This window comes from Scyliorhinus torazame, chromosome 21, assembly GCF_047496885.1.
Source record: "Scyliorhinus torazame isolate Kashiwa2021f chromosome 21, sScyTor2.1, whole genome shotgun sequence".
NCBI lineage: Eukaryota > Metazoa > Chordata > Chondrichthyes > Carcharhiniformes > Scyliorhinidae > Scyliorhinus > Scyliorhinus torazame.
In genome coordinates, this window is record NC_092727.1 from 84417952 (window position 1) to 84436480 (window position 18529).

Here is an 18529-nt window from a genome sequence, read left to right on the forward strand (position 1 = left end):
CCAACTCCTGGATGGGACAGCATAAAATATTCACTCTTCTCTAGGTTTAATCTTATACCCCGAGAATAACCCGAATCTTTGGAGAAACCCCATTATATTCCTCACCGACGTGCGTGGCTCTGAGATATATAGCAGTAAATGGTCTGCATACAAGGATACCCTATGTTCCCTCCCCCCTCTCACTACCCCTTTCCACAACCCCAAACTCCTTAGAACGATGGCCAATGGCTCTATCACTAATGCAAACAGCAGGGAGTACATAGGACAAAGCAAAGTAGCCTGAACTCATTTTGTTCGTGCAAACACTCACCATCGCTTCCCAAGAGAAGCCGTACCCTGCCGTGAACCTCATCCCAATCCCAAATCTCCCCAGGACCGCCATCAAGTGCCCCAACTCTACCCAGTTGAATGCCTTCTCCGCATCTAGCGCCACCACCACCTCGGTCTCCTCATCGGTCAGCTCATGATCACATTTAAAATCTTCTACCATTCGGAACTGCCTGCCTTCCCTTCACAAACCCGGTTTGATCCTTGCCCATCACCTTCAGGAGGCACCCCTCCAATCTTGCCACCAGCACCTTGGCCCATAACTTGGCATCCACATTTAATAAGGTTATCGGCCTTATTCCACACTCCGTTGGGTCCTTGTCCTTTTGTAACAGCAGAGAAATCGAAGCCTGTCCCAATGTTTGTGGTAATATCCCCCTACCTATCATCTCCTCAAACATTCCCACCATCAGTGGCGCCAAATTGTCCTTAAACTCTCATAATACTCCATTGGGAACCCACCCAGCCATGCCGCCCTTCCCTTACTGCATCCTTCCAATTGCCTCATTTACCACCTGTTCCCCCACCGGCCCCTCCAGCCCAGCCCGGTCTTCCTCCCCAACCTCGGATACTCCAACCTGTCTAGAAACTCCCTAATCTCTCGCTCCTCTCCCGGCGGCTCCGACCTATACAACTTCTCATAAAAGTCATCAAAAACTTTATTAATCTGCTCCGGAGCCACCACCAATTTCTCATTCATATCCCACACCTGGACTACGTTCCTCGCCGCCACCACCTCCCTCCGGAGTTGGCCAACCAACATACTTCTCCCCATATTCGGAAACTGCTCCCCTCACCTGTCTCAGTTGGTGCACCGTCTTCTCTGCAGACAACCAGTCAAACTTTGCCTGTAGCTCCTTCCTCTTGTCCAGAAGGGTCAGGTCCACATCCCCCACATACCTCCTGTCCTCCTCCAACATCTCCTCTATCAACTTTTGGCACTCCTCCCTTTCCAACTTAGCCTCTCCCCTAACTACTGCCTTCAGGGCCTCCCACACCACCATCTGCGAAACGTCCCCGGTACAATTGAATCCAACATGTTCCTCAATCAACTTCCCAATCCGATCACAAAAACTTCAGCCCCCCAACAACCCCACTCCAACCCTATATCGAACACAGACTGGAATACCTGACTCACCCAGCCCTTCCTGAGCCTCACCTGATCCTGCACCCTCAGGTGGGACTCCTGCTGCATCGCCACATCAACCTTTAGGCTCTTCAAGTGCGTAAACACCCTCGACCTCTTCACCGAACCTCCCAATCCCCTCACGTTCCACATTACCATTCTGACCGGGGGTCTCTCACCAACCGCCCCCGCCCCTCCTACCCACCATCCTCATAGCTCCGCGTCCTGCCCATCGGGCCTCCCCCCCCCCCCCAACTGTCCCTTTGTTGCAATCAAACCCCTCCGTGCCTCCAAGAATTCCCCCATCCACTTCCTCTTGAAAACACCTCTCCCAGTATCGATCCCCTTCCCTCCCACCTTTCACATCTCCCAGGCCCCTTGAAACCTGTTCGACCAGGCTCCAATCACCTATATTATTATTAAGGGACATTGGGTTTTTCCATGCATTTGGTCAATACTGAATAGTAAAGCCTGTGTTTAGAACAGGTTTGGTTATGCAAGATAGGTTGTGTTGGAAGAAAAATGAACTTCAACAGGCTGAACATTCAGTGAACCAGGACTTTTACTTTTCCACACAACTTCAATGGGCAAGCATGTCACAATATTAACAATCCCTGGAGATCAACTACTCCAATTCTCTCTTGTTTATTTTTAAAGGCAACATTTTAAACCGTCAGATAGTTATATCCAGGTTAAAACTAATCACCATGTTTGCCCAAAAGCACAATAATTTTATAAACGCAGAGTACACAGGCTAGAAATAAGGAAATAATGGAGATTGAATCAGTCAACAGGGGTTTAAATATCCTTTTCCAATCACATTTATTGCATAATTTGACAAACAGCAGGACTTATGGATGATATACACTGTCATGTGTTTTCCAACAGTATGCTTGTATGCAAGACAATTTTCCAGCCCCATTGTAAGAGCTTAGTTAACATTTAAAGTTCTGAAATTAAAGATTATAGGACAACTTCTACACAATTTTCTGGGTCTTCAAAGATAGTGTCCATTATCAAGCCCAAACATCCTATAAAGGGGAATTGTATAGCATACCATTAAACAATTCAAACTCACTATCATGCAATTAAACTCACCACAGTCTGGGTTTCAGTTCAGCCTACGTTCCAGAGATGAAAGAACATCACCATATTAACCACTACAACCAAATCCCCTGAAGACCAGCCTGTGACGCTCTCCATGGGGTATAAAGAACAAAGTACAAAGAAAATTATAGCACAGGAACAGGCCCTTCGGCCCTCCCAGCCTGCGCCGATCCAGATCCAGATCCTTTACCTGTCGCCTATTTTCCAAGGATCTACTTCCCTCTGTTCCCCGCCCGTTCATATATCTGTCTAGCTGCACCTTAAATGATGTTATCGTGCCCGCCTCTACCACCTCAGCTGGCAAAGCATTCCAGGCACCCATCACCCTCTGCGTAAAAAACTTTCCACGCACATCTCCCTTAAACATTACCCCTCTCACGTTGAAATTGTGACCCCTTGTAATTGACACCCCCACTCTTGGAAAAAGCTTGTTGCTATCCACCCTGTCCATACCTCTCATAATTTTGTAGACCTCAATCAGGTCCCCCCTCAACCTCCATCTTTCCAACGAAAACAATCCTAATCTACTCAAGCTTTCTTCATAGCTAGCACCTAGGTATTGCAGGCAATTTGCTAGAACGGCTCCCAGGCTAGTCGAGGGCAACAATGGAACTGATTACAAAGACCAGTTTTGCTGTCAGTTGTCAAGTAAAAGGATTTAGCATAGTTCTACTGAACAGCACAACTACCTGTTTGTTGAGGAAATTTATGTCCCTGTATTTTTACTCAGTCTCTCCAGCTCAGAAGGATTGGATTGGATTTGTTTATTGTCACGTGTACCGAGGTACAGTGAAAAGTATTTTTCGGCGAGCAGCTCAACAGATCATTAAATACATGGGAAGAAAAGGGAATAAAAGAAAATACATAATCGGGCAACACAACATATACAATGTAACTACATAAGCACTGGCATCAGATGAAGCATACAGGGTGTAGTGTTAATGAGGTCAGTCCATAAGAGGGTCATTTAGGAGTCTGGTGACAGTGGGGAAGAAGCTGTTTGAGTCTGTTCGTGCGTGTTCTCAGACTTCTGTATCTCCTGCCCGATGGAGGAAGTTGGAAGAGTGAGTAAGCCGGGTGGGAGGGATCTTTGATTATGCTGCCCACTTTCCCCAGGCAGCGGGATGTGTAGATGGAGTCAATGGATGGGAGGCAGGTTCGTGTGATGGACTGGGCGGTGTTCACGACTCTTTGAAGTTTCTTGCGGTCCTGGGCCGAGCAGTTGCCATACCAGGCTGTGATGCAGCCAGATAGTATGCTTTCTATGGTGCATCTGTAAAAGTTGGTAAGGGTTAATGTGGACATGCCGAATTTCCTTAGTTTCCTGAGGAAGTAGAGGCGCTGTTGTGCTTTCTTGGTGGTAGCGTCGACATGGGTGGACCAGGACAGATTTTTGGAGATGTGCACCCTTAGGAATTTGAAACTGCTAACCATCTACACCTCGGCCCCGTTGATGCTGACAGGGGTGTGTACAGTACTTTGCTTCCTGAAGTCAATGACCAGCTCTTTAGTTTTGCTGGCATTGAGGGAGAGATTGTTGTCGCTACACCACTCCACTAGGTTCTCTATCTCCCTCCTGTATTCTGACTCGTCGTTATTTGAGGTCCGGCCCACTATGGTCGTGTCGTCAGCAAACTTGTAGATGGAGTTGGAACCAAATTTTGCCACGCAGTCATGTGTGTACAGGAGTAGAGTAGGGGGCTAAGTACGCAGCCTTGCGGGCCCCCGGTGTTGAGGACTATTGTGGAGGTGTTGTTGTTGTTCATTCTTACTGATTGTGGTCTGTTGGTCAGAAAATCGAGGATCCAGTTGCAGAGTGGGGAGCCAAGTCCTAGGTTTTGGAGCTTTGATATGAGCTTGGCTGGGATTATGGTGTTGAAGGCGGAGCTGTAGTCAATAAATAGGAGTCTGATGTAGGAGTCCTTGTTTTCGAGATGCTCTAGGGATGAGTGTAGGGCCAGGGAAATGGCGTCTGATGTGGACCGGTTGCAGCGGTATGCGAATTGCAGTGGATCAAGGCGTTCTGGGAGTATGGAGGTGATGCGCTTCATGATCAACCTCTCGAAGCACTTTATTACGAATGAAGTCAGGGCCACTGGATGGTAGTCATTGAGGCACGTTGCCTGGTTCTTCTTTGGTTACCGGTATGATGGTGGTCTTCTTGAAGCAGGTGGGGACCTCGGAGTGGAGTAGGGACAGGTTAAATATGTCCGCGAATACCTCTGCCAGCTGGTCCGCGCAGGACAACGTAAACGACAATGGAGGACAACGTAAACTATGATGTCTCATTCCTAATCCGCTTAAAAAAATTAAAAGGTTGAATTAAAAAAAAACTTTGCTTTTTCTTTCTGTCTCTTTATTCTCTATATTATTCAATGTTTCTTTCCATCTCCTTAACTATTTACCTGCACCTGGTTTTCTCCACCCCAGCCAATAATGCATCAAAAACCTTTTGAGCAGTTGATCCTCAGATGATCTACCATAAGTAGAATGATGAAGATTACCACCAGATATCACGTGCAGTTTCAGTGAAACATTTTGTCATAAGGTCCCTGATTGTTTACCCCAGCCAATATCATAAAAGGGTACAAGAGATGAAAGGATGGGAAGCAAGACGCTGTTATTGTGTTGAGTGGATAAGATTACATAAAACACAAGGGCAATGGTCAACCATTTTACAATATTTTAAATCGTAAGATTAGATATTGCCTTCAATTGTTGTTCAAATATTTCCTGTTTATGCCACATAACCTTGTACTTTTGCACAGTTAATATTTTGCCAAGCTTCTTCTTCCCTCATGTTTCAAGTTAATTTTTCTATTCTCTAGAGGTCCCAAATACCAAGAGTAATTGACACAAATCCAAATCTGTAACAACTTTTGGTTTGAACTAATCACAAGATAATCACCAAAAACAGTTATTAAAAATAGAGAGCACACACCTATCAGCATCTAAAAGCTGACAAGCTAATTCATCTTTCTACATTTAGGTCCAAAATATTAACTTGGCTTCTCCCCACAGATGTTGCCAGGCCTGCTGAGTTTATCCAGCATTTTCTGTTTTTATTTCAGATTTCCAGCATCTGCAGAATTTCCTTCTAATTACACCATACAGCCCGAAAGAATGGCACTAGGGGGTTCAGTGTGAAATACTAAATTGTTCCGCCTCATTTCAGGCGCTGAATTCCTATTTTGATTTCAGATTTCTTGCATGCATGTTAAGTAATGGGTTAAGAGACATTGCAATTAGTTGTCTCATTTATGTTAAGTATCCATTAATTGACACTGATATGTAAAGGGGCTTCAGCTGGCCTCTGTCAGGTGGCGTGTTGTTAAGAGTTTTGTGCAGAGGCTGTGGAAGTGAAATAAATGGTGTTCGGTGAAAAGGAAACAAGAACTTTAGACTCTTCATTTCACAGCAACTAAAAAGTCTAACATGCATATGTCTTTATCTCTGGAAAGAAAAAATTATCTCCTGCTTTAGGTATTTGCTTTGAAACATGGCTGTGATTTGCAAAATTGCAAATAAGCGACATCTATTTCTTGGCACAATAAATTTACAACTCTTGCAATCATCCAATGCCATTGGCTGGCTGACTTGAACCTGCTGTAGTGTTACCTGCGTGGTCGATAACACGTGTTACTCAATCCTTCGCTGATGGTGAGGTCCTCTGAATCTTGTTGAAGACGACTCGAACTCGTCCAGTAACAACAAAGGTTTATTGAGTAACTATAATTATTAATGCGGGAGTTCTTCACCTTAACATGGGAACTAGTAATTGGATAACAAGATTTAACAATTGTAACTAAACGTAACTCCACTATCTATGTGATTCTGATGTTTCCCTGTTCACAGCACACGAGAGAGCCAGAGGCCCCGTGTGGCTGCCCTTTATACCCCTGTTGGTCAAGCCCTCTTGTGATCATGTGGTGCTGCTATCTACCCATTAACCCCTTGTGTGCATGCACCTACAGAGATCACCACACCTACAGAGAGTTAAAATTTGTGCAAATGTGAACTCCCCGAACAGGCGCCGGAATGTGGCGACTAGGGGCTTTTCACAGTAACTTCATTGAAGCCTACTTGTGACAATAAGCGATTTTTATTTTCATTTTTCATTTTCATTTTCAACTCGGACAACATTCAATACAACCTCCAGCATTCCAGGCAAAGCGGAAGTGCAGTAGGCACTTATTTTTGATGGATTCATGCTGAATGCTCTTAACATTAGGATTCAGTGTATTTGTTTGTAAAAGTGACAACAGTAGAAGCTGAGTCAATTCTGCTTCCTAGGATGGTCATGTATAATTGCAAGGCCCTGCCCATGGTCAATTCCAGTTTTATAACAATGTTCTCTATAAATTTTACTATAAGGTTTTACTAAAATACATAACATGCTTAAGCTATACTTGCGGTTCAAAAGGCACTCAACCAGAGTATTTTCTTGTACAACTTATTACCTAATATAGACTAGGAGCCCAATTTATCTTTTCATAACAATTACTTTGTTTGGTATACAAATTACTGCAGCAATAAAAGGTGGACAGGTATTGAAGATGGTGTATCTCAATACAAGAAGCACAGACTGACCCACAAAGAGCATACATGAGTAATCCCGAGTAAATAAAGCCTAGCACAGTCCTGACTGTTTGTCATAGTTGGCAAATTATTCACAAGGCACTCCCTCAAACTTTGAACTCAACAATGGTTTAATTGATCTTATCTAGATCCAAAAATATTGCTGTAGTATTTTACTGGTCAAATGTGGGGCATTTGGGAAAGATCTTGATCAGTCTTATCATCATTTGAAACTTTGCTCCATAAAAAGAACCTTGATTTGTTTACATAAATTTTCTGTTTGGCATTACTTCCCACATACTTCATTCCCCAAAGTTGTGTAATTCAATGCAAGGAGAGACCATGCTTTTTTGCCTGAGCTTGTATCAACAGAAGCAGAAGTTCACATTTTGCTTATAATTTACTCGAGGAATTTCAGATTGTATCTTCATGCTGTCTCCCATAAACTGAAAAACGCTGAACAATCAGGTGAAACAACTTCTGCAGACCTTATTAGTGTTTACAACATCTTGCTTAAAAACATTTGCAATGCTGACTTGCAGGTTTATATTTCTACGTTAACATGTATTCATGAATTAAAAATAGTGTGTCTGGTTCTCCTAATCAGTGAAATTGTAAAGTTGCTACTTAAAATGGCAAGCATAAGAGAGGTGTGGGTTCAATTTCTGGTCTTAATTCAGTCTGTCACTTTCAAGCACCCCGGGATGGTGTGGAGGGAATGGAATTAGTCGGGGTTCTAACTGCAGGTTGCTACTCTATTTGCCTGCCAGAAGTGTGCGCGCATATGGACAACATGCACTCATATGGGCTGAAACTTACTGAAACATCTGGAGGCACTTCACAAAAGAGACCGACTCAGCCCAAAGAAGGAACAAGGAGAAGAGTTTGATGAACAGAGATTGGTTTGCAGAAGCTTTCTAAGGTGGGGAAGGGTATGAGAAACACTTGAGGAAGTTCTGATTGTTCTCCCATCCTCTGCCCGATTTAATGCTCTTCAGCCAGCACTCTACCCACCTTCCTCTTCAAACAAACTAGTGCCTGATCAGAGTCGAAATGGTAATCCGATAGAGTCTCCATCTCCACACTTCATCCTGATTAGTTACCTCAAATTCACCTCAGGGGAAGGCATTAAATTCCATCCTAGTCTCAGACATCCTGCTCTGCCTGCCCAGCAGCATTCAGAATATCGTAGCACCTCAATCACCATCGTGGCTGCGATCAGTTAACACACCTCTGCTCTTTACAGCTGACTTCCATATACACGGCATGGTTCAGATAAATAATAATAAAATAGTAAAGTGTCAGCATGGTTTGGTGAATCACTCTCGAATAAGTCAGTGAGTCTTGGGTTCATGCTCCACTCCAGAGACATAAAACAAAAATCCATGCTGATCACACTCAGTATTGAGGAAGTGCTGCACTGTCAGAGGTCTTTTGGAAGAGACATTAAACCAAGACCCCACTTGCCCTCTCAAGTGGATGTAACAAATCCTGAGGCATTATTTCAAAGAGCACCTTTCCTCAATCAACAGAAGTGAACACAGTACGAAGTCTTACAACACCAGGTTAAAGTCCAACAGGTTTGTTTCGATGTCACTAGCTTTCGGAGCGCTGCTCCTTCCTCAGGTGAATCCTTCCTCAGAGTTCCTCACCTGAGGAAGGAGCAGCGCTCCGAAAGCTAGTGACATCGAAACAAACCTGTTGGACTTTAACCTGGTGTCGTAAGACTTCGTACTGTGCTCACCCCAGTCCAACGCCGGCATCTCCACATCAACAGAAGTGAAAGATCTGGCCATGATCACATTACTGCTTCTGGAACTTTGCTGTGCACAAAATTTCACAGTAACTTCATTGAAGCCTACTCGTGACAATAAGCGATTTTCATTTTCATTTCATTTTCAATAGCTGCCTCATTTCCTACATTTCAACATAACTGCAATTGAAAAGCACTTCAGTGGCAGTAAAGCAGTTTGGGATGCCTCAAGATTTGAACAGTGCTAGGTAGGTTTTGCTTACAATAAACCGGACTATCCATCGCTCATTTCACCTCAAACCTGCAATTATCCTTTTCGTTGTCAAATCCCTGCATGGCTTCACATTATGGTAGCACAGTGGTTAGCACCGTTGCTTCACAGCACCAGGGACCCGGGTTCAATTCCCGGCTTGGATCATTGTCTATATGGAGTCTGCACATTCTCCCCGTGTCTGTGTGGGTTTCCTCCGGGTGCTCCGGTTTCCTCCCACAAGTCCCGAAAGACGTGCTTGTTAGGTGATTTGGACAATCTGAATTCCTCGTCAGTGTACCCGAACAGGTGCTGGAATGTGGCGACTCGGGGATTTTTACAGTAACTTCATTGCAGTGTTAATGTAAGCCTACTTATGACACTAATAAAGATTATTGCTATATTACCCTCCTCCTACAACCTCTATCCTGCATCATTCGGTCATCCAATTCTGGTCCCTGCGCATCCCACTGTTCCCATCTTACCATTGGTAACAAAGTTCTCAGCCATCTTCAGCCCTGCTTCAATGAACTCCCTTCTGAGACTCCTGCAAAAACTGTCAAAATGCAGCTTCGCTCACAAGTGCTCAACAGCCCCATTCAATCTCCCTGTCCTGGCTGTTTCATTCCTCGTGTCAAATCTGAGAATTTCGATAGCAAATTTACTAAACTTGACAAAATATTTTCAATTGCGAAGAAATACTTATAACTGAAAAAATAAAAATTGTTTCTCTCGCCACAAATACAGAGTTTTATTTTATATTAAAACAAAGTTTGTACTCTGTGAAATGTGTGTTTTTAAACATGATTGCAGAGTAATCTATAAAGTAGTGAGTGTGCTCGACTGCCCTACAGTCATATATGCCTAAACCTACATAACCCTGGTCACTGAGAAACTGGAGGGTGATGTACCATCACACAGCCTTTCAGCAGAACCATTGGCCCAAATCCTCCAAGAGGGGCAATATGGCATGCCGGCGCTCTGCATTCCTGGCCGGGCTTTCTGAATCCAACTCCTCCAGAAACGCGGAGTGTACCTGCAATAGAACCATTTCTTTGGAGCAATGGACCATTGAGGAAGACAAGCCACACATCCCTTATATGACACGAGCTACTGTATTCTGGTAAGTAAAGAACTTAAATGCTCTAAAGCTTCTTTGGAAATCTACAGAGAGAAGATAAGGGGATGGGATGAGCGTAATACAAATGCAGAACAAAAGATTATTTAGAATAACAGATAGCACAAGTCATCACCGTCAAGTACAGGTTACTCTCCTGCACAAGCAATAACTTAGTTCATTCGCAGTATCAAAACATTGTTCCACATGTCAATTTACCCAGCATTAAGTAGCACTGCCTATTAAATTCACACAGGGGATTAGCACCAAAAGCAGTCAACCATGGAATCCATTCAAAACACAACTAAAATGTTGAATGACATTCAAATGTTGAATCATCTTGTAAAATATGCTTTGCACAATTTAAACGGAGTCAAAACTGCAATCCACTCACAGCCCAAACTAAAAGATTCAACTGAAAAACAAAAATAGTTCAAGAATTCATGCCACACAAGCTTTCCCTGCAAGTTTTCTGCAGCCTATTTCTAGAAATATAAAAGTAGTATATTTCCCCTTTTGCTATTAGAATGGGGCAGGTAGGTGGGGGTGGGAGAGTTCATAACACTGGGCAATACTTCCAAACTGAAGTGAAGATAGTCTTCCAATGGTTAGGTTTATAAAGACGATGTGTCACTGTCCCATATAGACCATAGGTTCCAGGTTTGATTCCAGATATGTACTGAGTTCACTGACCAAAGAGCAATGGTGCTAAAATTAAATTCAGTTCCCATGTTATCAGTGGTTAGTCGGCATGGAAGTCCAATAAGGATGAAACACAGCTCCCCTTGGTAAAATAGTTTTCTAACATCGACATACACAGGCACGAGGACTAAATATTTCTTAAATGATTAATCATACCACATTTTTAATGTAATAAATGAAGTGACTAAATATAATAACTCCCTGCTCTACTTTGTAATAGACCTGTGTTGAAGCAAGTTTTAATGATGTGATTCAGTCTGGGAAGTAACATGGGGAGTGAAATTCTCATCCACCAAGATACAGTAATTAAGAATGGTTCAGTGATCAAAAGTTATTTTGACTGCAAGTAGTCAGTCAGACATCTCCTCCAAAATAGCTCCCAAATGATGTCATTGGGAGCCAAATTGACATGCAAAGCTGAATCGCATCTCAACTAGAGTTCTCAGATTTTCAGGGGCAAAATCTTTGCAACTCTATATAACGAAGCAGTTTATGTATCTGGTACTTTTGTCCACGTCACAAGAGGGCAACATTTTAGTTGCTCTCTCCCACTTTTACATTGGCAGTGGGCAATCGTCAGTTGCCTTTGCTGGGATAAAGGAAGTGAGACGAACCCTCAATCACTGGCAGTGTTTTCCTACTGTTGTTTTAACTTGGATTCCAGGAGTTCATCATCCATAAACCAGCTCCTGACATTTACACTGTTAAATCTGCTTTCCATAGCCTGGCAGTACACTCTTAGGTACTCTTGGGTCTAATAGCCTGCTGCTGGGCTACAGAAAACAAGTTTTACACCAGGAGTTAGCACCTTGATAACAGGCTGCCTAAACCAAAGTTACGTTAGAACAGTAAAGAAACAAATGATTCTATATTTCTCAGAAACATCTCAAAGCGCTTAGCATACAACAAGCTATCTTGAAATGCAGTTACTATTATGTTGGCAATGCCATTTTGTGACTTTATAATATAGATTGGCTATACAGACAAAGGCCTACCAAAATACTATACTGAAGGACAATGTACTATTTTGTTGAAGAAATCTTTCTCCAAGCCGCATAACACAAAGGCACACAGCAAAATGTGACTGCCAGAATGAATACAATCAACCATTTGTGGTGCGATATAATTAATAGTTATACATAAGAAAATAAGAGTTAACTGGGATTGTGCCTTGACACAGTGATAATCACAAAATGTTGAATCCTCACTCTTCCATTGTTCAGAATGTAAGCAGACACGATTTTCAAGTAATCACCTGATCTTGGGGTTCAGTTCCACGACTACCACCTAAAAACCATTTCCAAAGAATCATACAACACACAATGCTGCCATTTGGACAATGTGCCTATGCTGATTCTGTGAAAGGGATACCAGTTAGTCCTACTTTCCTGTCTTTCTCTCTAGTCCTGTAAGTATTTTCTTAAGTATGTATCCAATTCCATTTTGAAAGTTCTCTGCTTCCACTACTTTTTCAGGTAATGCATCAAGAGATCATGAAAACTCTGGTTTAAAAAAAAAAGTTTGGAATTGTAATTCACCAAGACACTCATTCATATATGAGAGAGAGAGAGAAAAAGAGTAAGGGCGCGATTCTCCCAGCCCCACACCGGGCCAGAGAATCACCGATACCGTGCCACGCCGCCCTGGCACTGCCGCGTGATTCTCCGAAGTGCGGAGAATTCTGCGCCATTTGCGCCGGTGCATTTGGCATGGCCCCGGGCCGCTGTCCGCGGCGGGGCCGCCGATTCTTCGGCCCGTATGGGCCGAGCGGAAAAAGCAGAGTCCCGCTGGTGCGTTCACACCTGGTCGCTGCCGGCAGGAACTTTGCGCGAAGGGTCGGGGGACGGCCTGTGTGGGGGGTGGGGGGGATGCTCCGTCCCTGGGGGGGGGGCCTCCAATGGGGTCTGGCCCACGATCGGGGCCCACCAATCGGCGAGTCGGCCTCTCCCCCCCCCCCCCCCTCCAGGCCTACTTTGTTCCACGGCCGGTCCCTGAACCCCCACACCATGTTGCGTCGGGGCCGGTCCGCTGAAGAAGTCCCCCGCGCATGCGTGGGTTGACGCGGCCTGTGGGGGCCAGAATCGGTAGTCCCAGTGCCTGTTTCACGCCATCATGAAATACGACGGCATTCACGACGGCACAAACACTTAGTCTCCATTTCGGAGAATCACGCCCTATGTCCGCGTGCTTTACTAAAGTGGAAAGGATAGCCCATAACAAAAAAATTGGAAGTTGAGGGAGAATAAAACGGAAACATTTCCCCCTTACCACTCCCACCTTCTAAGCTCTGTCACTACCCATTATCACTACATTAAAGAGGCAATTGAGAAAGCAGCCAGTTGCCATAAAATTAAATATAATCACAGTAAGTTACCTGTTGCCATACAATGTTCTACATTATGCTGCAACACACCTCTGTACAGGTCATTCTCAAGGAATGAAACAGAAAGCAACACTTGACAAGTATAAGTTTTTATAACACCTGAACACCCCAGATAAAGTTAGCATCGCCAGTGCTACACAAGTCCATCCAGTCAGGACAGAAGTTTCAGTCCACCCAGGGGTAAATGAGCAAGTACTCCCAGGCAACCTTCCTGTCCATCCCCACCCAAAACCACACACGAGTACAGCCTGAACCGGGACCTTGGATTCATGTCGCATTACATTCACCCCCCACCACCTGACCTGGGCTTGCAAAATACTACGAACTGTCATGGCTTGAGACAATTCACACCTCTTTAACCTGATTATCCCTCTCTCTAGTTGCTCCGTTTGGACCTGTAAAGACTTAATTACCTGCAAAGACTTGCATTCAAAGTATCGTCTTGCATATTTGACTTTATATACATGTTTCTGGAACCTACCTCTTCATTCACCTGAGGAAGGAGCAGTGCTCCGAAAGCTAGTGATTCAAAACAAACCTGTTGGACTTTAACCTGGTGTAGTAAGACTTCTTACAGTGCTCACCCCACCTCAGTCCAACGCCAGCATCTCCACATCACCCCAGACAAAGTTAGCATCGCCAGTGCTACACGAGTCCACCCAGTCAGGACAGAAGTTTCAGTCCACCCAGGGGTAAATGAGCAGGTACTCCCAGGCAACCTTCCTGTCCATCCCCACCCAGAACCGATCCACTTATTGTGGATTTTCTCTTGTTTTTCGAACTGAAACACGAGCGTGTTTGTGAGGACAAACTGTACAGGGTCCAACTTAAACATCCCCAAAATCCTTTTCCCCTTCTTTAAATTTTCCCATTCAGTTCCCTTCTTCTCCAAATCCACCCCCCCCCCCCCCCCTCCCCTGCTGTGTGAGTTGTATGTGTGTGTGTCTCCTAACCCCTCAGCCTCTCTTACCTCAGTTTCAGGTTTGCCATGAATTCAGACATGTTGACTGTATCCAGGAGGACAAAGTCTGCCTTCCCGAACTCCAGGCTTTCCTGCTCCGCCATGGTTCCCCGTGTCTCTCTGGACCGGCAGAGAGAGAAAGAAAGAGAGAGAAAAAGACTTTCTTTATCCGGGACTGGGACTCCTGCTTCTTCTCCTCCTCAGACTTTTCCCACAGGTTTCCTTCAAATCCTGCAGTGATCTGTTTTCTTCCACCCTCTCTCTCGCTTAGTGCAATGATTATCGTTGTGGCGGCAGAGTTTCTGTCCGGGTTACTCGAGTATTTTCCTTTCTCTTCACTTCTCTCCACCAGCACCTCCACATATACTCTCTCTCTCTCTCTCCAGCTCCTTCTGCTAACTCTCCGCAGCCGCACCTCACCTGGGCGAGACTGTCAGCCCGGGCGCACTCCCGACCCCAAAGCGCGCCACCTGGAGGGGAGGAGCGCGCATGCGGGAACAGTCAGGGCTGGGCGCGCGCCATCGTGCGGCGGGTGGGCGGAGCTTGTCTCCCTCGTGGCCCCGCCCCCTGCACCTTTTCCTCAGGTAAGGCAGCCCTGAGAGCCAGTGATCATAGAACAGCAGAAAACGCTACAGCACAGAAGGAGGCCATTTGGCCCATCTTGTCCATGCTGGCCTGAGGACACCCAGGTGCCCTTCCTAATGCCACATTCCTACACCCGGTCCACAGCCCTGTAGCTCAGAGCATTTAAGGTGCAAGTCCAGGTACTTTTTAAAAGAGTTTAGGGTCTCTGCCTCCACCACCAACTCGGGCAGTGAATTCCAGACACTCAATACCCTCTGCACAAAAAGGTTTTTCCTCATTACCCTCTACACATTCTGCCTCTTACCTTGAATCCATGTCCCCTGGTTCTAGAATTCTCAACCAAGGGAAACAATTTTATCCTTCCCACTCTATCTCTTTCCCTCATAATTTTGTGCACCTCAATTAAATCACCCCTCAGCCTTCTTTGTTCCAAAGAAAATAACCCCAACCTATCTAATCTCTCCTCTTAGCTACTAGTGATGTAAAAACTGGGTTTTAATGAGTGACAATTGTGATCATGGCCCTGTTCAATAACAACACCAACTTGTATTTATGTAGCACCTTCAACATGATCAAACCCACTCCCTCCCTCCCCAGGCACTTTTACAGAAGCTTTATAAAACATAATGCAACAGCGGTTGCCACTGGTGCCTCACAGAGCCAGTGATCTGGGTTCAATACCGGTCTTTGGTGACTTTGTGGAGTTTGCATCTTCTCCCCATGTCTGCGTGGGTTTCCTCCGGATGCTCTGGTTTCATCCCACAGTCCAAATATGTGCAAGTTAGGTGGATTAGCCATTCTAAATGGCCCCTTAGCGTCCAACGGTTAGGTGGGGTTACAGGGATAGGGCGGGGGGGTGAGTCTAGGTAGGGTGCTCATTCGGAGGGTCGGTGCAGACTTGATGGGCTGAATAGTCTCTGTACAGTAGCGATACTATGATTTCAACCACATTAGGAGTAGTTGACATCAGTCTTCTGGGGCGTCATTCTCCACCGGCGGGAGTCTCCGTTTTGCCGGCGCCCAGGGGTTTCCCGACGGCGTGGGGCTGCCCCACAATGGGAAACCCCATTGACCGGCCGGTGTTACGGAGACTCCCGCCGGCCGGTCGGGGCATAAATGTGGCGGGGCGGGTAGGAGAATTTCGACCCTGGTCTTTGGATTGTCTGGGACCAAATGTACCCGGCAAGATGTGTGCTACAGAACCCCTGGGAAGTCCTAATGCAAGGAAGCCTTGCGCATTGCCCAGTCAGTTTCAATTTCCAGAGGGCAATTCCCCAGTATCCAGAATGCTCTAAAAAGTCTCCAACTCTGAGTTACAATCAGAGTCTTCAGAGGGTTAGCTTATTTACCTGGTTAGTTACCCAGGAACGATTAGACAGGAAGGGCGTCATGGTGGTACAGTGGTTAGCACTGCTGTCTCACTGCGCCAGTAACCCGAGTTCAATTTCAGCCTTGGTGACTGTGTGGAGTTTGGATGTTCTCTCTATATCTGCATGGGTTTTCTCCCGGTTCTCCTGTTTACTCCCACAGTTCAAAGTTGTGCAGGTTAGGTGGATTGTCCATGCTAAAATTGCACCTTTTTTTTAAAAATGCATTTTATTACGAACATGTATCAAAACAGGTTACAGTGAATAAACCCCCAGGGTAACATACTTCCCAACAATCAACTATACAGTCTGTACAGATTTTCCCGTTTTTCACCCCATCCTCCCTTGCGACGAACAGCCCCTCAAACACGGTCACAAACATCCCCACCTTTCCTCAAACCCCCCTGAAGAGCCCTTTAACTCATACTTTTATCTTCTCTAATCGCAGGAAGTCGTACAGGCCACCCAACCAAGCCGCTACCTCCGGTGGCGATGCCAAGCGCCACTCCAGCAAAATTATCCGTCGTGCAATCAGAGAGGCGAAGGCCAAGACATCGGCCTTCCTCCTGTCCATGAGCTCCAGCTTCTCTGAAACCCCAAATATCGCCACCGAAGGGTCCGGGCCCACCTCCTCCTCCACTATCCTGGCTAAGACAGCGAACAGTCCCACCCAGAAACGTCCCAATTCTTTCAACCCCAAAGCATGAGCGCGTGATTTTCTGGTCCCCGCCCACATCTCTCACACTCATCTGCTACCCCCTGAAAGAACCCACTCATTCTCGCCCGAGTCATAGCACCCTGTGCACCACCTTAAACCATATCAGGCTCATTCTTGCACAAGAGGAGGTCCCGTTTACCCTAAGCAGTGCTCACTCCATACTCCCCAATTGATCTCTCCTCCCAACTCCGCTTGCTAAAATTGCTCCTTATTGTCGAAAGATGTGCAGGTTATTTGTGGTTATGGGGATCGGGTGGGGGTATGGGCCTAGGTAGGGTGCTTTTCCAGAGGTAGGCTCAATGGGCCGAGTGACCTCCTTCTGCACTGTAGGGGTTCTATGGAAGGAAAAAAAACAATGGTAACTGTACCACTGACCCTTCGACTGACCACTGGCCTCCCGCCTTGAACTTTCAAACTCCCTGACTTACCAATTCTCCCGGTCCTCCGACCCCTGACACTTAAATTCCCTCCTCATTCTCCGACTTCCTCCCCGACCCTCCAACTTCCAATTTCTCTATCTAATCCCCCCAACCCAACCTGATCATATCACCTTATCCATCCTGCCACCCTGCCCATCTGGCATCTTCCACCTGGCCAAAGCAAATGGGAGGGCGGGGGCCTCAGTGGAAGTCAATACAGCTCCAAAAACAAGTAGCAGGGCAGAGAGTAAAGGAATAGACAGGAATCCAACTTCAGGAACTGCAGCTAATGATAAAACTACAAGAAGTATACTGTTTGAACCAAAAAAGAAAAATAATAAACAAGTGATCAAAGCATCAGTGCTGAGGGACAGTTTAGGGTGTATAGCCCAATTAAGATTTCTATATACTAATGCACGGAGTGTAAGGAATAAACTAAATAAGCTGTAGGCACAAATGCAAATTGAAGATTATGATGTAGTGATGTAGTAGCTAGGGTGGTGGGACTGGGAACTAAATATACCTGGCTATAAAGTATAAAGAGGGACAGGAAAGATGGCACAGGGGGTAGAGGAGCCTTACTGATTAGAAATACTATCACCTCAATGGTGAGGGAGGATATAATGAGGGGAAAGCATCCAGTGGAGACTATATGGGTGGAACTGAGGAATAAGAAAAGGATCTAAAACTGTAATGGATGTTGTGTTTTAACCCCCTGGTTGCAGTTCTGAGGTGTTAGATTGTAAAAATGCAGAAATTAGACAAGTGTGTAGAAAATGCAGAGGACAATCAATGGAGGATTTAAACTTACACATAGATTGGGAGCGGCAGACAAGCACCTGTCAGAAAGGTGGAGAATTTCTCGAATGTGTCCAGGATAATTTCTCTATGTAACGAGGGGGCAGGTAATATTAGATTTGGTTATGAATAATGAGCCAAATTTAATTAGTAGCCTAAATAGTGATCACAACATGTTTAAATGTTTAAATTCAGTGTAGCATTTGAAAGTGAAAATGAAAAGCACAATTCAGATACCAGAATTTTAGACATGAGTAAGGCTGACTTTAACAGGATGAGACAGAGACTGCCCACTATAATCAGAGGGTGGTGACGAACAGTGGAGAATATTTAAAGAA

The 18529-nt window shown here is 45.2% G+C and overlaps 1 protein-coding gene across 2 annotated transcripts in view; it reads right to left on the reverse strand.

Annotated features, from left to right (window-relative positions):
- LOC140398380 (unconventional myosin-Id-like) overlaps window positions 1-14737 on the reverse strand; it is a 913794-nt gene extending 899057 nt beyond the window's left edge. The window contains exon 1 of one of the 2 annotated variants that reach the window (XM_072487000.1): window positions 14314-14736. In XM_072487000.1, coding sequence (XP_072343101.1) covers window positions 14314-14408 — 95 coding nt within the window. In that variant the 5' untranslated portion in view covers window positions 14409-14736. Of the gene's footprint in view, window positions 1-14313 lie in introns of both variants that reach the window. The other variant, XM_072487001.1, reaches the window with a different exon arrangement.
- Between the last annotated feature and the right edge of the window lie 3792 nt (window positions 14738-18529).